General features: G+C 46.2%; 1 protein-coding gene and 1 long non-coding RNA gene across 2 annotated transcripts in view; both read left to right on the forward strand.

Annotated features, from left to right (window-relative positions):
* Positions 1–23604, forward strand: part of LOC121675699 — a 99833-nt gene that overhangs the window by 39493 nt on the left and 36736 nt on the right. The gene's annotated exons all lie outside the window — the stretch shown is intronic.
* Positions 8237–15706, forward strand: LOC121675698. Its single transcript, XM_042051349.1, has 2 exons — positions 8237–11713; positions 14776–15706. The coding sequence occupies exon 1, from the start codon at positions 8793–8795 to the stop codon at positions 9804–9806; it is 1014 nt and encodes a 337-aa protein (XP_041907283.1). The 5' UTR covers positions 8237–8792; the 3' UTR covers positions 9807–11713; positions 14776–15706.

A 23604-nucleotide genomic window follows, 5' to 3' on the forward strand; every position in this document is an offset into this window, starting at 1 on the left:
CATACCTCCATGGGCTGGTTTTCCAGTGGGACAAGGTGCAGAGGGATCCCCTTCTGATTACTGAGTGGGTTTTCCTCTCGAACCAGCCATCCAAAAGTATTACCACGCCACAGGAGCTCATGGCGCAGTTGGTGATAAAGGCTAGGTCTCGCCTCCATACCCTTGCGGGGTGTGATTTCACGTGTTTACCTGCCACAAACAACCAATGCCCTGGACCATCTCCTTCAAAACAACAATCATCTCCAGGTTTGCCTTTGATAGTTATTCGGGACAAATATCGGCTCACAACCCGAAACACAAATTGTTCAATTCGGCCTTTAAACTAATTCCAAAAGAAATTCAGAGTCGTGAACCCCTCAATGCCCTGACGATCTTTATGGATGGTTCTGGGGCATCTCACAAGTCTGTCATCGTTTGGAGGAATCCTTGCACTCAGAAGTGGGAGTCTGATGTGCAGGTGGTCAAAGGATCACCGCAGGTTGCAGAGCTTGCCGCAGTGGTCAGAGCATTTGAGCGGTTCAACGAACCTTTTAATTTGGTAACAGATTCCGCATATGTAGCAGGAGTGGTGTCCAGAGCAGAAAGAGCATCGCTCAGAGAGGTGGCAAATCCAAAAATCTATAAATTGCTTTCGAAGCTAATCCAAATTGTCTCCCACCGAAAGCAACCCTTTTACGTAATGCATTGAGGTCACGCACTGACCTGCCAGGATTTATTGCCGAAGGGAACAGGAGAGCAGATGCCCTAGCTATGCCCATCGAGCTAGCGAATCTGCCTAACAGATTCCAGCAAGCCCAGCTGAGCCATGCAATGTTCCATCAAAATGCTCCAGCTCTCGTCCGGATGTTCCACCTCACTAGAGACCAGGCGAAAGCCATTGTGGCAACATGCCCCAACTGCCAAAAACATCAGCTTCCATCATTAGGTCAGGGGGTTAACCCCCGAGGCCTAGGCAGTTGTGAGGTATGGCAAACAGATGTCACCCACTTCCCCCAATTTGGCCACCAGAAATATATTCACGTTTCTGTGGATACTTTTTCTGGTGCAACCTTTGCCTCAGCTCACCGTGGGGAGAGGGCCAAAGATGTCATCAACCATCTGGTACAGGCCTTCGCTGTGTTGGGGACACCAAATAAATTAAAAACTGACAATGGCCCTGCGTACACCTCTGCAGAGTTGAACAGATTCATGAGTGAGTGGGGTGTGGATCACATCACTGGCATCCCTCACTCACCCACAGGCCAAGCCATCGTGGAGAGGAAACATCAGACACTAAAAGGACTGCTTGAACAACAAAAGGGTGGCAGTGAGATCGCTGCCCCCACCATAAGACTGTCCAAAGCGTTGTTCACGTTGAACTTTTTAAACTGTTCCTATGAGGAACCTGATCCTCCCATCCTGAGACACTTCACAAACTCTGCTAAACATAAACTGACTGAGAGACCTGAGGTCCTAATAAAGGACCCTGACACTTTACAGACACGTGGCCCGTACCCCCTAGTCACCCAGGGTAGAGGCTACGGGTGTGTTTCAACCCCAGAAGGACCTAAATGGATCCCTGGAAAGTGGATCAAACCTTTCTTAACAAAGACATCAAAACCAAAGCAGCCTGAAAACGCAGTAGCAACAGCCTGGAAAAGGAGGAGAAACAAGACCTCCTGAATAAACAATAAATTCTCCTCCCAGGCTGCAAAGACAAACATTCCCTTTCCCACCTTCTCTGTGTTTCCCTCCGCTAATTGGCCCTTTGTTTTGAAAGAGGGGGAGTCCAAGGGAGCCATTGTTATTTAAGTTAATTGTATTTGTATTAATTTTATTTATGTTACACTGTCCCTAAAGTTATCTCCCATAACTGCGTGATGACATCCTACATGCTGGTGTCCCACCTGCTGCTGCAGCTCCTCCTGTACACTGGGAGCTCCAGTAGCCGGATTCCTTCAATTATCAAGGACATTGTATGGGGTTTCTTTATGGAGTTGTTAATTTTATTAGCCCTTCCCATTTTTAAGTGTTTGGTTTTGAAATCCCTTAAGCCTTTCCCCTCATTTCAATGTAATAAAGAAGGGGGAGATGTTGGGGTGGCTCAGCCTGTTCTCGGGCTGAAACCATCAAATGTCAGTCACCAGAAGAGATCACTGCGGTCTAGGTTACCTCCCCCTGGGTGGCTCCCAACCCTAAATTACCTCCCCCTGTTCCAGAAAGTTCTCCCTTTTGTAGTTATTAATTGGTTCCCTGTTATGACTCCTGCCTCCCTGTTTTCCCCATTTGTTCTGGAAAATTGTATCCTCCCCTCTGCTTGTACCCCACTGGTTGTTTTCCCTTTCCCTGCCTTACTCCACCCCCCCATAAAGGGGGCTAGCCCGCATCTCCTCGGGGCTTTTTTCTGGTCCCTGGTCCCTCCTGCAAATAAACCTGTTGGAACTCACACCAGAAGCCCCTCCCGCCTTCTTTGCCTCCGGACTAACGCAGGCCTGATCCTGCTGCTCGACGTGCTTCCTCTGAGGAGGAGCCAGCGCACGCACCCATCTCACGCTGATTCCACTGAGCTGTCCAGCGAGGACGCTGTGGAGGCTAACGCTGCGTCCCCTCTGCCCGAGGGCATGCCGAGGCTTGTGGTGACAAGCCCCCGGTTGCGTTACCCAGGGAAGGAGGAGGGCCTCTATTCTTAGAGATGAAATGCTCCCAGAGATGGGTGAAGAGAACTTTTGTTTCTGAACGGCTCAAGCTTAAAATTGCACCCCAGTAGCCCAAGATTGGACCCTTGAAAGCAGTTGTGGGAAAAGCTGCAAGTCGTCGGAGTGGGAGAAGGGAGAAACGTGGGGGGAGGAGAAGTGTTCTGAAGGTGTGGTATGATTTTTTTTTCTTTTTCTCTCTTTTAGGTCTGTTAATAAATTTATTTATATTCTTTCAAGTTTGGTGCCTGCTTTGCTTTTCTCCTAATTCTTATCTCACAGAAGGTAAATAGTAATGAGTATTTTGGACCAAACCACTACACTAAATTGGTGTTTCTGCCCAGTTGCAAACCAAACCTGCTACACAGGTTTAACTTCTGCAGCTGTACTTTCATGCTTTAGATCCTAGATGTGTTTTTTCTAACCTATGGTTGTTAAATCTAGAGCTCTGTAAATGGGGGAGCAGGAAAACAAAGGCTGTTAGGGAACAAGTCTGGAGAGCTGGCCGGATAAACGACACATACACCGATACAATTAAGCATCGTTCTCCCTTTATTTTGCAACTATGCAAACTTATATCTACTTTTGCAAAGATTCATGCCCAGTCCCTCTAGATGGCCTATAATCAGTGGGGCAGCCAAGGACTCTCAGGCCTGCCTGCAGCCAGGTGCTTTCCAGGCCTGCCTGCAGCCAGGGGCCTGTTCAGGGGCTTTCCCTAGTCTTAGGGCCTATCCCTCAGCAACCCTGGGTTGTCCAATCTTTCCAGGGGTATCATATGCCCTTGTTCCATAAGGAATCCCTCTACAAAAGACTATCTATAGCTAGTACTTATGTGCATGGTGTCCCTGGCCTCCTCTTTTGGATGCACTGGCAGTACCACCTTTGGCAGACTCTGCCTGGCTTCCAGGCTCAGCGTGGATTAATGCAGTGGTAACATGGGTTTTAAGCTCCTTGCATGCACATCAGTGGCTGTAATTGTCTGTTTAAATTTGCTATTGCAATAGTATAAAGACCCTTGAAGGTATAAAAAAACCCTGAATTTGGAGATAAGGAGCTGGTTTATATTGACTTTAATTCCAAGACTGGAAGAAGAACATAGTTTTTTGCCATTTGAGCAAAGTCTTTATGCACCAGAAAGGAGAAAAAGGCAGAGAGAGATACAAAAATTGATGGATGAACCAGAGGAAAGTGAGGAGGATGCATAGAAAATAGAGTGGTGAAATATTACCGCAGGCCTGGTTCCTACGGTATATCACCGTGTCCCGCAGCCATAGGGAGGAGGAGGAGGAGAAGATCCAGCAGGCAGGAATTGTGCAGCAAGCTTTATTTATTTATTTACTTTACAAACCTTTTATAGACATTTTTCTTCATGGTCTAATTGGACAAAGGGCCAGCCACCCCTTGGGGGTGATTGGCCAAAATCCTAAAACATCCATTATCAAAATATTTTCTACTATACCATAAACAAGACTTTCCAAGGTTGCAGGTGGCTTGGTTGTTTACATTCCCTGCTACCTCTTCTGTGAGAGAGAAAAGTCTCTCACGGACTTAGAAAATAACAAGGAAATCCTCACTAACAGCATTTTTGTACCTACAGTGAAAGGGATGGTTTCAATTCTGTATTAACAGACATTAAGTTGCTTCTTCTAAGGGCACCTTCACAATTCCAGGGCAGTGCAGATATGAGCACAGTGGCCCTTCAGCATTTTGCTGGCACCTAAGGGGAGCTTGTGGGCCTTGTTTAACAACACACACAGATGTCTGTGTCTGATGAGAGAACTACCAATTTCTGCATGCAGGCAAGAAAATGAATGGGATGAGTTCTGTTCCCCCTTTGTGCATCTTCAGCAGAGGAGAGTGAGACATCTTTTTCAATGGGGTCTTTCTGTCAAGGATATGAAGAATCATGAGGCTTTGATCTGCTCAGTGCTCACCCTGGTGAGCTGTCCCTACTGATCCCAGTGCACAGAATATAGCCCAGAGCTGGCAGTTGAGAGCTAGAGTACATTGTTTTACTTTGAGTAAAACAGGACTCAAGCATAAGTTTTGCACTGAAATTACTGAACATTTTGGCACCAGATTCAATAGCATGGGGGTTTCACCTTAGCAGTCTCTCTGAAAGGCACACTTTAAGCTAACCATAGGCTCTTGGACTCTGTGCAGCCATGTCTGGCTGAAATGCTGCACACTGCCCTACCCACGTTAGATTACTGCAGGATTTTAGATCTGATAGAATCTCAAAATAGTCCAGACCATACCTTCTTCCTTTTTATCAAAATGCCACCTTATTATTCTCAAGTATCTGTGCCAGTTGATTTGAACGTACAGTGTGAATTATATTGCAGCATCAGCTGCATCCCATGATTTCATTCCCTCTCTCACTGTACCTGTCTATTTTAACTCTTGCTGTGGCTGGAAGGCAGAACATGCTGAGAGCCTCATTTTTTTAAGACAAAAACCTCACATTTTCCCTCCTTTTCCAGGGAGGCCAACAGAACTGAATTATACTGTTCAACTTCCTTACATTTAAGACAAGCTGTGCTTATTTTCTCTGTTAATCAGTTTGAGCTACTAACACCACCATGTGGAAACTATGGGACTTGGTGCCTGGAGAGGAGTCGATTAATGAGTGCACTGGAGCTATACAGAAATGAACTTTGCCATGAACACAAACCTTCTGAGACCTTGTGTGAGTGCTCTAATGCTCTGCTATCCTAGAATGATGGATGTAGAGAAGGCTCACTGGATTTTGCTGTAATGGAGAAGTGGGTCTTTGGGGATAGTTTGATCCCTTTACAGCTTTAATGTTAGTAGAAGTTACTCATTTTGGCCTGTCTGTTACACTGCTTGTAAAACTCAGCTTCACTGTTAAAATGTTTTAACGGGGGAAAAAATGGAGAAAGGAAAACATTTTCTTGGTTACATAATTTTCTCTTTAAACAATCAAACCATTTTCCGGATGGCAGGATTTTTGGGGTTACTTAATCTGGAGCCAATCTTAATCTCTAAAAATGCAGCTTCCTGGAAGCTGTCCTGCTGTAATACCTAAAGTTTGTAGAATCAGTGCAGCCAGTCTAGGACCCTCAGAGAATCATATCACCCCAGTTCCTTCAGCAGAGAAAAGCAGCTTGTTTCTTTTTGTGACATTCTTCCACTCTTTCACCTTTGCTTGATTACTGTTTTCTTTAAATTATCTCCTTAAAATTCTTACAGCCAATCTCCCAGACCTCCCAGTTGACACATCTATCTTATGCTGCTCTTCTCCTTCATAAAATTTCACACTGAGCATGTGAAGTACTTCACACTTTGTTTGCTAATAAAGACCATGGAGGGATGTTAAATGAATAGAAACTGCCTTACAAGAAGATGGGTTGAAAAAGATTATACAGTCATATCCTTTCTTTGATTCATAAGCTCAGCTCCCAGTCTGGCAATGGTTTAAAGCTTGATGTTCTTAAGAAACACAGGAATTAGAGCTAGAAATAGAAGGCCCTGTGGTACCACCAGCTCAGCTTCAAATCATGCAGTGTCCTTCTGTGTTTTTATTTTTCTGTGTGTTATAAAACAAAGTCATGTTGCTTTTTACTTCCTTCACTCATGGTAATCCCTTCTCTCAAGTATTTGTGGTATTTTATTCAGTGCACTTAGTAAAGCTGTAGCATGCAGACCTGTTTTAGAAGTTGAACTGCAGTGGAGATGATTGGGTAATGTCTCGCCGGTTATCTTTTATTTAGGACTCCAGAGTGAAGCATCTGCTATTTTCTCTGCCATGCTCTTGTCTCTTCATTCAGTTTATTAATTAAATTATTTCTTTCTTTACTTTGCTATTCCAGATTTTTAGTTGTCTCTCACATATAGAGGAACTGAGAGAAATATTTGATTAATTGCGTCCTGCATGTGCTGTTTCTTGAGGAATTCCTTCTGAAAGTGCCAGGCTTCTTCAGTCCTTCGTTGAGTAGCCATTTATGAGGAGTTTTATATTTATTCAATGAGCCAAAGGCAATTATTTATTCAACTGGAAGAAAAAAAAATAATAAGCATCTGGGAAGCTTTATTTGTGCTTGGTTTTTTTTGGTCTCAAATCAGCAGTTGTTAAAACCTGCTGTATGAGTATTTAACAATCATTTTTTCCCCTCATGCATGCCTATTTATGAGAGGAAAAATAGACACTAATTGCATAGTGTAGCTGATTAGTTAAACAAATGCTCTGCAAGTCTCAGCCATACTGAAGCTTTCCATACTGACCCTGTATACTATTTCTCTGCACATAACACATATCAGAGTGGTCTATATTCTCAGTTGCCATAAATTGGCATAGCAAGTGCTGCTGATTTATGCCACCTAATGATGTATTTACCCCGCTAATAACGATGGATCTTGTCAAAACTTCTGATGCTAGTAGCAGAGCAGACTGTAATGAGAACAAGATGGGCTGGAATCAATAGCATTTTGATTCCCTTAGGTCTACAGTCCTGTAGCAAGCACATTTTTTTCCATTATTATTGTAGATGCTAGCAAGGCCTGACAGAGGATTTTTCCTGTGAAACTTTCCTTTCTCATAAGAAAGCAATTAGAGAAATCCAGCTTCTCACAGCTTCTCACAGCTTCTCACAGCTTCTCAGTGAAAGCTTTCATTCTCATGAGAACTGGATGGACAACAGTTTGTAAGAATGTAAACCATTTCTGCACTTGCAGGTTGTTGTGAGAACACTAGAATTGTTTTCTGTCTTGTAAGAATAATATTTGGAAATGGGTGTCTTACTGCTCAACCTATCACCTCCAGAGGTGGCAGGCCAATAGGCCAATCATGTAATTTCTCTTTTGCGAACCATGCTATAAAGGTTATGGGTGATTAAACAGGCCTTGCCTTGCCATACCTTGCAACCTGGACTTGTGTCGTGATTCGCCGTTCTCTGGGGAATAACAGCGACATCTGGCAACCATGACGTGATCCAAAGACCGCAAACCGGACTGGAAAGGTACGCGCCACCCCCCCCCACTTTGGTGGCCGCGGGACGGGACTTTCCCCGGGCCCGCGGCACGGGAGTTTCTCCCAAGCGCGGCTGGCCATCCTCTGGGGCTGCGGGGAACACAGACTGAGTCATGGAGCAGAAATCCTCCTGGGACTGTGCGGTATTTCCCGCCTTTAAGTCTGTGATACTGACCGCAGGAGCTAACGTAGGAGACGGCGAGCTCGCTGTGTTAATGGACTGGTCACTTCTGCATGGATGTTATGCAGAGGCTGATACTGACTTGACCTCGGAAGCCTGGAGACGGCTGGGGGACACGTTACTCCGGAAATTCGCAGTAACGCGGAGGTGCTTGATTTATTACGCACCTGGGCGGTTTTACACGATGGACTGCACTTACGTACAGACACACGGGATAGTGCAGCTAACTCAGGCTCTGCTGAGACTGAGCCTTTGTGCCCTCCCGGCTTGGACGTGGAGGGCCTCTCCGGTGGGGGAGGCGCTCAGAGCAGCGCGGGCGCTCCCATCAGCGCAGGCGCTCAAAGCAGCGCGGGTGCCCCAAGTCGCGCGGGTAGCGTGGTGGAATGGGTCCCAGTACCACCTCGGAAGAACGCTAAGGGTTATCCCTGCCCTCGGAGATATGTTGTCTCGAGGGGCTGTTCACCGGTGGCGTCCGCGGCGTCTCCTCCTGCCGCGGCGCCGGCGGCTGCTGCTCTTTCGCTGGGTTCGGCATCATCTGCCATTGCCTCCGCGGTGGCAGTGCTGTTGTCTGCTGCAGCGCAGCTCACTGCACCCTTGTTACAGGGGCAGCCCGCATTCCCGACCGCGGGCGGGGCGTTTCGGCCCCCCGCGCCTGCGTGTTCAGGGTTTCAGAGCGCCCGTCCGGCTCCTGTGCGGCTCGGTTATCCTACGGCTGTGACGGCTGGGGACTCTGCTGTGCAGTCGCAGCAGCAGCCGAGTTCCCCGATCCCTGTCTCTATGGGGGAACAGATCTTGGCAACGCTGCTGGACATAAAAGTGGAGCTTGCAGCGCTACCGGAGACTATGGCACAGGCGGTTATTGCTGGAGCGAACAGTCCCGGTTCTGGAACCGGGTGCAGCGCCAGACATTCAGAGCGCACTGCCGGAGCCGGTCACACGCGCGCTGCCTATGCGAGTGCCAGTGGTACCGCCGGAACTGGCCGCGCCCCTAGAGAAGGGTGCAGAGCTGGCGGACCCAGCGCCTGAGCCAGGGCGGGACATCATGGCAACCACGGCGCTGCCCGCCGCCGTGTCTGGGCTTGCGTGGGGGTCCGCGGCGTCCATGGCACTGGCCGCCGCTCCGCCTGCGCCTGGACAGCAACGGCCTCTGATTCGGCCTGCAATGTTGCAGGTCCCACTATCTAGCGTGGCGGCTGTTGCTTCTTCCCCCGCCGCTCCACCTGACGCTGCTTCAGCTTCCGCTGCTTTCCCAGCTGCGAATCCAGCCCTTGTAGTTACCCTGTCCACTGGCCCGGAGCTGCTGTGCCAGTCTTCAGAAGGTTTGGCTGATACACCCCTGGATGACAGAATGAGCTCCATTGCTATGGAGGCGTCCGCTTCCCGGTGGGAGCCTGTGGCGGAACTTAGGCGTCGGCAGCGAGTGATGCAGCAAGCTTGCAGCTGTCCTTGGGCTTCTCCAGGCCGCGATGGCACTCTAGGTCCCAGGAATTCAAGACGGGTTTGGGAAGAAATTAAAAGATGTGCCTTGCGAGACGGGGCTTGGGAGGTTCTGGAAAGGCTTGGGATGCCTGCTGGGCACACAGCACCTGAGCAACCTGCTGCCTTATCTGATGATGGCATGCAGATAGATGGAAGTGATGCAGCAATGAATGCAGAAGCCAGTGGCGACATAGGGGGTGCTGCCCAGGCTTTTCCAGTGCAGAAAGTTCCTCCCAACTCAGGCCAGGCTGACAGTCATGAGACTATTGCTTGGAGGGTAGTCCAGGATTTGCAGAGTAAGGCTGCTCAGTATGGATTAAGTTCCTCTCAAGTCATGCAGGTTATCAGAGTGCTGAATACTGATCTGCTTTCTCTATTTGATATTAAACATTTAGGTCCGATTTTATTCCAACCTGTACAATACTCACTTTTTGAAGCTAATTGGAGAAGGTTGGCTGAAAAGGCCGTAGCTGGGAATATGTGATTGCCTCAAACTGATCCCAGGTGTTTAGTTCCTGTGAACGATTTTCTGGGGATCAATGAATTTTGGGACCCTGATGTTCAGGCTACCTGGCATCCCCAGATCCTGGAACAAATTCAAAAGGTTGGTATGGCTGCTTTGCTAAAAAGTTTGGATACAGCTGCTCCAAGGACACAATATACAAAGGTATTTCAGGGACTGAAAGAGAATTTTTTGTCTTTTGTAGAAAGATTTGCTGGAGCCTTAGAGCAGCAAGTTGAGGATGATACCATGAGACAGATGTTGTGCAGGCAGCTGGCAAGAGATAATGCGAATGATGAATGCAGAAAGATTATAGATGCCTTGCCTGGAGAACCCATAGCAGCACAAACAGTTGATGCCTGTGCTAAGGTGGGATCTGGGGAGTATAAGTCTGCTCTAGCAGCAGTCCTGTGGTGTCCTCAAGTAAAGACTGATGGCTTAAAAAAGAACCCTAAGGTGAAGCAACAGCAGAAACAGGTTAAAGGAAAGAAGAAAGGGAAGGAAAACAGGAGGGTTGATCACTGCAAGCGATGCAGGAGGCCACGTCATTCTTCAGACCTGCCAGTCTTTTTACCATGTCAGTGGTTGATCCCTGGTGCGCCGGGGAAAAAACTCGCAAAGGAGCGCACGGGGAAATTGTGCTCAGATAAAAATGTTTCCCCAGGCTCCTCCAATGCAGGCCTACTCAGCCAGCTTGCAGCCAGCACCCAGGGTTCCGCCGGAGTGGATGTACATACCGCAGCAACAGTCATCTTAGACTCCACTTGGGTCTATAAGGTTCCCTGGGATGCACATGGACTCCTGGGGCAAGGCCTGAGTGCATTGCTCGTAGGAAGGTCTAGCACCACTGTTCAGGGGATCCATGTACACCTAGGAGTTATACATGCTGACTATACAGGTCAGATTTGTGCTATGGTTTCCACACCCTCCCCTCCTTTTACTATTCCTGAAAAGACTAGAATTGCTCAACTTGTGCTTTTTAAGTCATGTGTTAGTAGAGTAGGACAACGCAATTGCGGGATGGTGGCTTTGGATCCACGGGACCTCCGCAAGTTTTCTGGACTCCTGACGTCTCCTGCCAAGAGCCGCAGATAACATGCACCCTAATCCTCCCAGATGCCCATCAGCCCAAAATCCAAATGAGGTTTGATCGACACGGGCGCTGATGTGACGATCATCTCCTTCTCTGCATGGCCTGCCACATGGCCTCTGGCCCCTGTGGGGTCAGCCATTGCAGGATTGGGAGGAACCACAAAGAGCTATTTAAGCGAACATCCTGTGCCAGTGAAAAATGCAGAGGGGCAAACAGCTCTGGTTTGACCCCATGTCACTGCCGCTTTGCTTAACCTCTGGGGGCGGGATGTGTTGGCAGCTTGTGGGGTGCGGATTGGGACAAATTTTTGATGGGGGCCGCTGTACTGAAGGGCACAGTGTATCCTATGCTGCCTTTGCGGTGGCTAGTACGCAAATCCATCTGGGTTCCTCAGTGGCCCCTGACAGACGAGAAATTAGTTGCCCTTCGCCAGTTAGTCCAGGAACAATTGCAACAGGGACATCTTGAGTCTTCTACTAGTCCCTGGAACATCCCTGTTTTTGTAATTAAGAAAAAATCAGGGAAATGGAGGTTGTTGCAGGATCTCAGACAAGTCAATGCAGTGATGTATGGGGACATTGCAACCTGGTATGTCCTCACCCACCATGATTCCAGCAGGGTGGGAAATCCTGATCATTGATTTGAAGGATTGTTTTTTCACTATTCCTTTGCATCCTAATGACAAACCAAAATTTGCTTTTACTGTGCCTGCAGTTAACAATGCTGAACCTGCGCAGAGGTATCAATGGAAGGTTCTGCCTCAGGGTATGAAGAACAGCCCAACTATCTGCCAGTGGTATGTTGCTCAGGCTTTGTCTGGAGTCCATGAGCAGTTTCCTGGGTGTGAGAAAAGAGACCGCTCTTAGTTAAATAAAAAATTGAAATAATTTATTGAAAACAGAAAAACTGAAAAATTACAGAAATTAGAAAAATATAAAAATTTGGGATCCTAGGGCTCAGTAGATGGTATGCCCCAGGAGCACAGGGAGCTGAGATCTTCTAGCTGAGACAGCACTGGACCTCAGGTAGAGAAAAAGGACTTGCAGTGCTGAGCTGACTTTTAGCTGGTCCAAAAGTCAGGAAAAAAAATTATTAAAGGCTCCTTAATAGGAGTAAGGCTTTTAATGCCCAGCACTGACATCCACCACAGCTAGCCTGCAGAGAACGCTCTCTCCCTCTGAGACCTGTCCCGTTGTTTATAGTGCCTTTGCTCCGCCCCAGTCTGCCCACAGCCCGCCCACAGCCCGCCTACAGCCCACCCCTTCAGTTTAAAGTGATTGGTGCTTTCCCTTTGACAGATCATGTCTGTCCACCAATAGCTCGTCGTTGTCAGAGGGGTAGTATCAGTTGAAATAAGGGTGGTAACATGCCCTCATTAAAATTCAGGTTGCCATGGAGGTTGCCTGCAGGGTTAGGGCTACGGGGCTAAAAATAGCTGCTGGCTGTGAGAAACTGCGGTTTTTGGGGTGAGCCTTTAGACTAAAGTGCAAAGTAAAAACACTTGGAAAAATATTAAAATACATCTAATACATCTTAAAACACTTGTAAAAGTAGACAATGAACATAGCAAAGATAACTCTTATGGTGTACAGGTGGTTTAAAGTTTGAGAAGGGGACATAAGTTGGGGATTTTTAACTGGGGAATTTCTAACTGGGAATGGTGCAACTCTCTTAATAAACTACTTTGAACAATTGAAAACACTAATAATAGAACTTGATTTTTGTACCTGGGCTGATGGGTTAATTTTAACATTCAATTTAAAAATATTTAACTCAGAATTAATTAATTAAGGCACTTAATATGCAAAGACCAAGCACAATTAGGGATTTCATGTATGACACTGGGGCATACTGCTACCATTACATGGATGATATCCTGGTGGCAGCACCTACCCGGGATGAGCTGCTGAGGATACAGCCTTGGCTGCTTGCTGCTCTGCATTCTTATGGCTTGCAAGTGGCTCTGGAAAAAGTTCAACAGCATCCTCCTTGGAAATACCTAGGAGTCAAAATTTTGGATCAGATTGTCCAACATCAGGAGGTGCAATTCTCAGATTCTATCAAGACTTTGAATGATGCTCAGAAATTGCTGGGTGTCATTAATTGGTTATGTCCTTATCTAGGACTAACCACAGCGCAGCTTTCCCCGCTTTTTAATATTTTAAAGGAGAACCCTGAGTTGAATTCACCTCGCAAATTGACTCCTGAAGCGCGACGAGCACTGGAGGAGGTGCAGCAGGCTGTTTCTGCTCGACAGGTTCATTGAGTGGATCCCTCCATTGATATCACTGTTTTCATTACCACACCAGATTTGCATCCTACAGGTATCATTGGCCAATGGAATAAGCAGTGGTCTGACTCTTTACATATTCTGGAATGGGTCTTCTCGCCACATCAGCCAAAAAAGACAGCACCCGCATTGTTTGAATTGATGGCTTGTCTGATAATCAAATGCCGTCATCGGTGTTTGCAATTGATGGCAGCGGATCCTGTGACAATTGTGCTTCCAGTGCAGCAGGAATTTTTTGAATGGAGCCCTATGAACAGTGCTCCTTTGCAAAGTGCGCTGCAAAACTTTTCAGGGCAAATTGCTTATCATCTGCGCAGCCATAAATTACTGCAAATGGCAAAATCGACAAGCCTCATTCAATGACCAAAAATTAGTTGGGTACCAGTGAAAGGACCCACTGTCTTCACTGATGGGTCTGGGAAAACTAGGAAAACTATTATTACCTGGAAGGAAGGATATGAGTGGCAGGTGTTGGAAGGCCATGAGTCAGGCTCAGCCCAGCTGGTTGAATTGAGGGCTGTCACCATGGCTTTTCAGTGGTTCTCTCAGGTTCCTTTGAATTTGGTCGCTGACTCTGCCTATGTGGCAGATATAACTCAGCGCTTAGATTGTTCACTTTTGAAGGAAGTGAATAATGCGGCTCTGTTTTCTCTATTACAAGCCTTGTGGAGTGTGATTCAAGCTCGAGTGCATCCATATTATATCTTGCATATTTGAAGCCACACCAATTTGCCAGGTTTTATCATGAAGGGTAATGCTAGGGCTGACATGTTGGCTAACCCTGCATGGGTAGCTCCTCAGCCTGATAAACTTGCGCAAGCTAAAGCATCACACAATTTCTTCCATCAAAGTGCACATACTCTGGAAAAGCAGTTTCACTTAATGCCAGCTGAGGCTCGGGACATTGTCAGCTCTTGTGCTGACTGTCATGGACTCAGTGAAACTCTGCCCTCAGGGGTAAACCCCAGAGGCCTATGGGCCTTGCAGCTTTGGCAGATGGATGTAACACACATCTCTGAATTCGGCAGACTTAAGTATGTGCTCGTGTCTATTGACACGTTCTCCTCAGCTATGTGGGCGTCTGCTCATAACTGGGGAGAAAGGCCACGATGTCATTGCCCATTGGAAACTCGCTTTTGCGATTTTGGGTGTACCTTCCTCTGTGAAAACCGATAATGGCCCTGCCTATGTCTGTCGGAAGACGCGGCAGTTTTTGCACTTATGGGGCTTAGATCATGCTTTGGGTATTCTGCATTCTCCTACAGGCCAAGCCATTGTTGAATGCGCTCATGGTACTTTGAAGTGTGTTCTGAGAAAACAAAAAGGGGAAATGTTTGGAGAAACCCCACAGAGCCGACTAGAAAAGGCGTTGTATACCATTAACCACCTTACAGTGCCACCAAATTCAAACAATCCTGTTATTTTGAATAATTTTCTCTCATTGCAGTCTGCAGGCGAGACGTACCTGCCTTGAGCGAAGGTCTGGGTGCGGGATCTCCTCACTAAAAAGTGGGAAGGCCCGCACAAGCTTATTGCTTGGGGTCCTGGGTATGCTTGCGTTTCCACAGATACTGGGGTACGATGGCTACCTGTGAGATGCGTTCGCCCTGACCTGCAGCACCAGAAGCAGAACAAACAACCTCCAAGGCAACCTTCAGATGATGACCGGAATGCAGAGCATCCATTGAGTGACCCTTCTGATGATGACCAGGATGTCGACCGTCAGCCTGGTCCTTCTACAAGCAGAGACTGAATTTTAACAGAGACTGAATTTTAAGTTTCTCGTATTATGGAGTCAGATTGTTAGAGTCCTTAAGGCTACCCAGAAGTATTTCTTGTATTACGGAGTCAGATTGTTACACAGAATATTAGAGCCCTTAAGGCTCTCCAGAAGTAGTAATTGATATAGAGCCCTTAAGGCTGTTCGGAATTAATGACTGGGAGTATAGCTGGGTTTGCTAAATGTATGTTCTATACTGGAGAATCCCTCTGCCTGCTTTAAGTCAGTATCAGATTTAGACTCTGTTTGGTAACTGGCCACTACCAAACAGACTCCTTATGCTGGGTTTATTCTCCTTTGCAAGGGATCCAGCAAAGGATTACAAACGTGACCTTTTTGGTCCTTTTAAAACAAAAAGGGGGAATTGTAGATGCTAGCAAGGCCTGACAGAGGATTTTTCCTGTGAAACTTTCCTTTCTCATAAGAAAGCAGTTAGAGAAATCCAGCTTCTCACAGCTTCTCAGTGAAAGCTTTCATTCTCATGAGAACTGGATGGACAACAGTTTGTAAGAATGTAAACCGTTTCTGCACCTGCAGGTTGTTGTGAGAACACTAGAATTGTTTTCTGTCTTGTAAGAATAATATTTGGAAATGGGTGTCTTACTGCTCAACCTATCACCTCCAGAGGTGGCAGGCCAATAGGCCAATCATGTAGTTTCTCTTTTGCGAACCATGCTATAAAGGTTATGGGTGATTAAGCAGACCTTGACTTGGCCATACCTTGCAACCTGGACTTGTGTCGTGATTTGCTGTTCTCTGGGGAATAACAGCGACATATTATTCTTTCAGAACTGTGGCCAACAGCCAGAGTGGTTCCATGTGCTGCACTGAGGTCTCTGAGGTATTAAGCTGTGTCTCCTGGTTACTGACAATGGCATGTGAGTCTCTGGTGGGACTGTACAAATTCACTACAGGCCTGAAAAAAATGTAGAAAAGACTCCCTCAATACATCTTCCTAATTCAGAAATGCAGTAGAGTCAGAAGCAACAACAGAAAACAGATTCTTCCTAGTCCTAACAAAGTTTTGCCTTTCCTATATCCCTGGGGATCTAGTATTCTCATTGTCCCCAAAGTGATGGTAGCAGGCACAGCATGACTGGGTGAAGGGTGTACTCGTGTGTTTTTACAGTGGAGACAAATACGGAGCGAGCAGGTGGGAGAGATGCAATACTGCCATCCTCAACTGCTGCAGCTTGTAGACACATCTTTAGAAGATATTCCAAAGACACAATTAGGGACTGTTGGGGTTTTAGTTTAGTCCTCGGGTTTTTTTTTTTCTGTTAAAGGAATTTCCCCCCCTGCCCCCCATACATGTTGCTAAGGGAACAAATCGCTGATTGCTGGATACTTAAGAAAACAAAGAGCTACCCACTGAGGGTGGGGTGTGCCTGGCTACTCTTTTGTTTCACCTGGGTGTGGGGTCAGTTTGCTCTTGGTGTTCGGAGAGAGAAGCTGCTGGTTAATTTCGTCCGCTTTTCTTTCTGCGGAGAAAGATCCCAGGATCCCGGGCCCACCTTCCCTGCCCCGCTGGAGGCCGGGCTGTGGCCGCCCTGCCCTGCCGCTGCTTCGAGCCTTTTGCTACATTGTAGCCGTGCTCACCCTGCCTGCCCAGACCCCCGGGGGGTTCCCCGCTTGGATACATCGCGTCTGCCACCCGGGATTTGTGCTCGTCCCTGCTGCTCCAGCCTGCTGTTCCAGCTTGCCCTTCCAGCCTGCTGTTCCTGAAGGTCCAGCCGGACACTGGGGCCAGCTGTCCGGGGGTTTGTGAAGCCTTTGTTCCATCCTTCTCCCAGGACCCCAGGCCACCGGTGCCGCGTGCTCCCCGAGCTCGCTCCGGAGCGCCCCCTGCAGCCGCGGGGGAACCATCGCACCTGCCCTGCTCACCGGGAGCCGCCAGCGCCCCTGCCGGCTGCGAGCAGAACTGCACCCGAGGGGAAAGGGCCTGACAGCCGAGAAGGCTGGGACTGGGTTTGTGATTGTTTGCTGTTACTGCCATAGTTATTGTTGTTTGTTTGACTGGTTATATATATATATAATAGTAAAGAACTGTTATTCCTATTTCCCACATCTTTGCCTAAAAGCCCTTGATTTCATAATTATAGTAACTCGGAGGGAAAGGGGTTACATCTGCCACTTCAAGGGAGGCTTCTGCCTTCCTTAGCAGACACCTGTCTTTCAAAACCAAGACAGGGATGTAATTAGATAATCCTGTCAAGAGCATCCTGGTAGCCAAGTATATTGTATGCAAGAAGCTGAAGAAGTAATATGCTTCTATCTGTGGCAGGGGCTGGGCCTGAAAACCGTCTGTTCTCCTTTATACCATTGAAACAATTTGTAAAGTTCCAATTCCATAGAAATCCAAACAGAACAAAACTGAGGAGAATCATGTTGATGAAAGGGCTCTTCATGCAAAGGACTTTGGGCAGGATAAAGGGTTTGTCAAATCTGAAGTCTTGGGTTGCCATTATATCACAGTGAACCTGGCGCTTGCATCTTTCATTTTGCTTTCTTAGGTAACAACAGCAGGTGGGAGGCAATGGGGGTGCAGCCACGGGAAAGTGCAAATGGATGGATGTAAGCCCAAGTAAGCTGTATACACCTGGGACACCTGGGAAGCTTGTGCAGCCCAGACTGAAATTTGTGCTTCTGTTGTGACTCTGAGGTTGTTTGAAGCTGGCTGAGGTACTCACACTACAGGCAGACTCCAGCTGCATGGCAGGTGAAGGTCACGGGATAAATCAGTTGCTAGTACTTTTACAAGATAAGGCAATGTGGAATCCCACAATGATCACATCCAGTTGGAATAATGTCAAGGTATTGGCAGGACTATTTCGGCTTTCTGGGTTGCTTTTTCATCAGGGGACCTGAACACTCTGAATTTGATGTAGTAACTTGACAATGTTAAATATCATTAATGACTGACATAAGGGAACTTGCAAATGACCATGCAGTTATGCAGTGTTTGCAGCATAAATACCAATTAACATTGTAGCTGTAGCTGTTTGTACTTAGTAGATTCTATCAGGGAATCCCACTGAGTAGGAAGGAGTGTCAAATGATCTGAAACAGGAAAAAATGGTGATACTATTAAACTGATAAGGAAAATCTTGGTCTTCCCTGTGATACATCTGCTAAAGCAATAGGGATGCTCAAGAGTCACAAGCAGAAACCTGAAAAGCAATATGTATGTGTCTATACATCCATCCATCTGTCCCTACCAAATTAGGCAAGATTAAGGAACTACTATGGCAGTTTCTCAAGGAATTTTCTGTAAGCTTTAGCCGCAGATGCTGCATTTTTGGATGGAGAGGCTTGGGACTCTGGATTTCACTCTGTGATTTATATAGAAATTGCCTGTAGAATGCAGCAAATATATTTATTTCAGCAGTAATCTGGAATGTCCTCCAGTGCAAAGATACTTCCGGACTCTCTCCAGAGCCCCCAGTAAAGGCCAGTGAGTCTGTCACAGTCACAAGCCACTGTGCTCTAGGAGCACCAAAATTATACACCAGCTCATCAACTTCAGCAGTAGTTTTCTCTGTCTGATGTATTTGTCATCTACTAGATTTTTTTCACTCTCATGAAAAGAGAGAAAGCAGACAATTAGCCAGGGCTGATTTTCACAAGGAAGCTTGGGAAGAAGAGCTTGTATTTCATTGTAGACAGAAATTGCTGATGCTGTTTCTTTCCCTTCCTTTGGCTATAAATGAGACCTGGAGAGGGGGACAGAGAGAACAAAGAAAAAGAATTGCTAAGATGCTGTACTGATCTTTATTCAGTAAGCCTATTTCTAATGAGGACCTACAGCAGCAGCAGGTGCATGGTGGATGTGCTGATGGAGGGTTCTCCTCTTAATGGTGAGAAATGGCATTTTAATAATATTTGCATCAGCATGAATGTGAAGTAATCCCAGTGAAATTGTGGTGTTTATCCTGGATTTGTACCAGTATCAAAGAAAGCAAAATCTGTCTGATTTATGTCAAGAACCTTCTTTACTGTAATGACTGAAACAGCCCTGTATTGCAGCTTCCCTTTCTGCAGGCTTAAAGATGCTCATCTTTTCTTTAGAACAAGGTTTGGGGATTTCATTTCTCGGCCCAATGGTAAACACTCTCTCCTTCCCATCAGAGATTGTGTCCACTTTCCTGATTGGAATTCTTGATTTTATGTTCAGTCTTAGCATATGTAGGAGTAACTCCATCACAAGTGCTGGAGGCAACATCTTTTATGGAGGCAACATCTTTTATACCTGGCCTCATATCCCTATTTCCTGCTGGGGTCGGAAAGGCACTTGTATTTGAAAGAAAGAAGTTGTAAAATAAATATAAAGAATAAGCAAGTAGAAGTATGGAGAGAGGGCTGGAATTTGTATGGAAGAAACAGAAAGAAGGAAAGAGGAGAAATGCAGTGGAAAATTGAAGTGGTGAGATGGGGCATTAGGTGATGCAGATGGGCATTCCTTCCAAATCACATCAGAAAAGGCCCTGTTCCAGACCTCCCACCTCAGGGACTGTTGCATTAAAAATATGTCTGGCTAATCATTCTCAAGTGAATACTGTCAGCAAAAGGCATGTTGTGGGATAAAGTCAAAAAACTAGATCAATAGATGTGAATATCAAATGCGCATAAGAGATGGAAAAATGCTTTAAATTGTGGGACTAAGACATGAGCATGGGTGAGCAGTACAAGAGAGAGAAGCACAGGAAGCACTGTGCTCTCTCAGTGTGTCAGTCCCAGATGACAGTTGTCAAGGCAGGTGACAACCTGATAGATTGTTACCAGCACTGACATGCAAATGAGCTCTGCTTATTATGTGAGATTTCGTTTTAATGATGTGCTGCTTTTATCCTGTTTTCCAGAATCAGAGAGAGCTGGTCTAGATTCTGATCTCTGTTAGATGCTGTTAGTGGTTTTAACTGAAATCGAAATGCCTCTTGCATCTCATCAGAAGCATAATTCGGCGCCAACTCCACTGGTCTCACTGCAGCTGCTCCTCTCTGATTGGAGTTGGAAGGATTCTGTAGGCACAAATGCATGCAAGACCAGGGAATGCTCACGGAACCTGCAGATGGCCTTAAGTTAGTGTAATGTAGCAGTTTGGAGAATCCATTAATTTCCCTTCTCTCTTTTGTTCTTTCTCCTCCATGGAGTTGAGGTGAGGTTTAACTGCAATGCTGACCACTAATCCCGAATACATTATCTACACCTCTGCTTTGTTAAACCATTCAGTTTTGCACAAGGATTAAAAAAATCTCCCTGCCAAAACATGCCTGTTAACTCAGCATGTCGGCTGACAGGCAAGAGAGAGGAGCCTTGGGAATGTCTCTGTCATTGCCAGACAGGCCAGGCAGTGAGACACCTCATGTCCCCAGCAATTTCTGGAGCAGATCATAGGGACATGAGTGTCATGTTGATCTCGTGTCTTTTTCCCTGCCAGAGAAATTATAGCAAAGGAGGGCCTGGTGATTGTTTAGTTCTGTCCCAGTTAGGAAGGGAGTGGAGCCACACTTCATTCTTGTGTCATTATTTTAAGTTTGCTCAGCTCATTGTTCCAGCATGGTTTTTTGCGTGTGTGAATTTAGCCCTCTAGAAGTATCAGCAAATATTTCAGCACACCTGCAGAGTCAATTCACAGTGCCTTATCTAGGTCTTGGCTCTGTCCTGGAAAGACGTTCTGTAGCAGGAAGGATTTAAGGTTTATACCTCACCCATTCCCCATTTAGCAAGCATCTCCAGGTACTATCCGCATCTGCGATTCCACAAGCACTGTAAAAGATTGGTACACTTCTGGTCCTTCTGGCAGGACAAATTTGATTTTTGCTCTCTGTTACAGACGGCTGCATTTCAGTTGGATTAGCCCATGCCCGGAGCTCAGACTTAAGCCAGTTTACGCTTTTATGGCAGCTTACACACTGCCCAGGGGAGAACAAGCAATACCTGATCCAGCATAAAGTCAGAGCAGGGCAGATACATAGTGTACACATTGCTTGGGATGTTTTGTCCAGGACTGTCATCCCAGCTGGGATAATACAGAATTTGAACAGAAGGGATGTTGTGGAAGATACCTGCAAAGGGAGAAGGAGACTGAGTAAGTTGAAAAAAGGCAGAAAGAACTAGAGACAAAAAAGTTAGTGGGACCTAATCCTGTACTTTATAGAGTTCTCTTTAAGAAGCAATGACTGCCCTGAGTGACAGCAGTATTTATATCGCATTTTATTATTTTCACTCCACATTTACAGACAGAATTAGGATTGGGGGCCAGAAATGCTGAGTACCATACTGGACCTGACCGTTGGTGTAAGGGCACAGCTCAAGGTCTGTGAAGAGTCAGGATCTGCAGACAGGTAGGAAATCTATTCTACCATTTATCAGTTCTGTTCCATGACCTCTTACCAAACATCAGCAAAATCCCTTCCTTTCTCCAAAGAGCAGAAAGCCATTTTACAGAAGTGGAAACAGAGACAGAGAGAGAGGAAGGCTCTGTGTTCCAAATGAGGCTATCCATTTTGGATTACTGTGTTTCCTCCTAAAACATGCACCAGGTTTCTGTGAGATCCTGAATGTTGCCAGAAGAAAGCCAGAAACGCAACCCAGGAGACCAGATTGCCTGAACAGGGGTGCATGTCCTACCCCAAAGCAGCTGAAGGTATGATCCCTCCATTGAAGGCAGAGAGCAGTCTGCAGCTGGAGTGCCAGCTGAAATAGTTCATGGAAGAAAATATTCACTTAATCTTTAGTTATTAAAACCAGAGTTAATTTTGCAGTTCCTCTGGCAGGTTTTTGGTCATTAGGGCACTGGCAATGAGTCTTTTCCAGCAATACAGCTATTGATGAGTCTCTGAAGGCTGATGTCACTGGGAGGTTGGAGATAGCTGTGTCTCAGGGCAGAAACTGAGCAAGGCAAAATTTAGCCATGCTCTTAAACTTTTTTTCTCTCATCTCAGAGAGATGATAAAAATAAAGACATGTAAACTCAAAAAGAAAGAATAATGGCTTCATCCTGCTGAGGGACTATATTTAAAGATTTTGGCTAGTTTTCATCCTAAGTGCTGCTGACTTGAGGAAATTCTTTTGATCATCTAAGCCTTGGCTAGAGTAAATTGCTAAATCCCTTTAGATTCCTTGGGATTTACAACAGATGCTGAATGAAAGATTTATCTGTGGTACACAGACCTCCACGGCCATTCAAAGCTCTGCTCTCCCCAGAGGCAAAGGGCAGCATCAGAGGAATCATCTTTAATCTGTCATCTATTGTGCAGAGGTCTGAGAAGGTGTAGGGATCACCTGATCCTACCCAGGGCACAAGGATAATTTCTAATGAAAGGAAGTCTTGAACAGGGACAGCACTCCTTGGGGAGAGAAGGTCTTCCCTAGAGGGTCAGGGTAGCTGTGTATAGGAAAAAGGAATTAAGCCTAGGCAACACTCTGCAAGATCTGTTTGCATTACTTTGTTTTTTCTCCTCCTGTCCACACTTTTGACATCACACAAAGGCTTGGGAGTAGTGGGAATAGCTTATATGTTATTAATATTTTTAACTAGTGGCCAGGCTAACACAGCCTCATGAAGTCAGCTCCGTTTCCTGCCCTCTTTCCACTTTCTGTGCCTTGACTTTTCTGTTCTGTTTGTCTGAAATGAACAGACATGAAGTGAAATGACTTACAGCCTCCCTCTTTCAAGCTCAAGACCTAGAGGGAGAGTAGAGCACTACTGTATTTGGCTTGCAATTTGTGGCTCCACTGCAGTGCAGCCTTTCCCTTTCAAGTGCTAGCATGCCCAGAATCCTTCTCTCCCATTCCAAACCTAATAGGCATTCACCACCACCCTGCTTTCCTGCTCTCGCTATCCCTATACTTTGTAAAGCTCTTCTTCTACAAGCTCCAATCTTCCAGATGTTGAATGTTCCCTGGGAACATTCTGTGAAGTCTGTACAAGACTTCACACAGGGAGCCCAGATGTGATAAGTGAACTAACAGTTACGTGCTTCCTCATTCATTGCCAGAGGGATCTTGGGAACCCAGCAGGATCCTTGCTCAGCCTCCAGGGAATAAGCAAATAGGCTACAAGGAGAAAAGGACAGTGGCATTAAATTTGATGAGGCTTTTTCCCCTGGGACACAGCCCTAGCTTGCATTGCAATTGTAAGGTAGACACACGACATCCCCGACCTCCCCTGAAATGACGTATTAGAGTGTTGCTGCTGTTGAGGCTTCTGCTGGTGAAGGAGGTGGGAGCTATGCCTGGAGTCAGCCAGCAGTGGGAAGCCACCACACACTGGGATTGCAAGAAGAATACCCACCAAGCGTGTCTCCTTCTAATCTTTGCTGGTTGAGAAATTGTTCCGGCTCTAAAAGCTTCCAACTGGTACAGCTCATTCTTCCTGCTTAGCTCAATGTGTTTTCAAACACAAGCCTGAAACTTAGCAGATGGTAATTACACTTTGACATTAATATTTAAACCACAAACTCAGTTAGCACACTAATACCATCCCCAAAGGCTACTGCTCATTTAAGTTTCATCCTTATGAGACTTAATTATTGTCAGGGATGAATCCTAAAAGGCAAGAAATATTACAGCTCAAAGACTAAACATTCCCTTGATTATTAGAGCTGCAGGATTT

The sequence above is a fragment of the Corvus kubaryi genome, unplaced genomic scaffold, assembly GCF_017639235.1.
Source record: "Corvus kubaryi isolate FWS band 111438036 unplaced genomic scaffold, C.kubaryi_AGA036_p1.0 75, whole genome shotgun sequence".
Lineage (NCBI taxonomy): Eukaryota > Metazoa > Chordata > Aves > Passeriformes > Corvidae > Corvus > Corvus kubaryi.

Bases quoted from the DNA above. Each gene is read 5' to 3' on its own strand.
- LOC121675698 (XM_042051349.1), top strand. From the start codon at position 8,793: ATGCGAGTGCCAGTGGTACCGCCGGAACTGGCCGCGCCCCTAGAGAAG.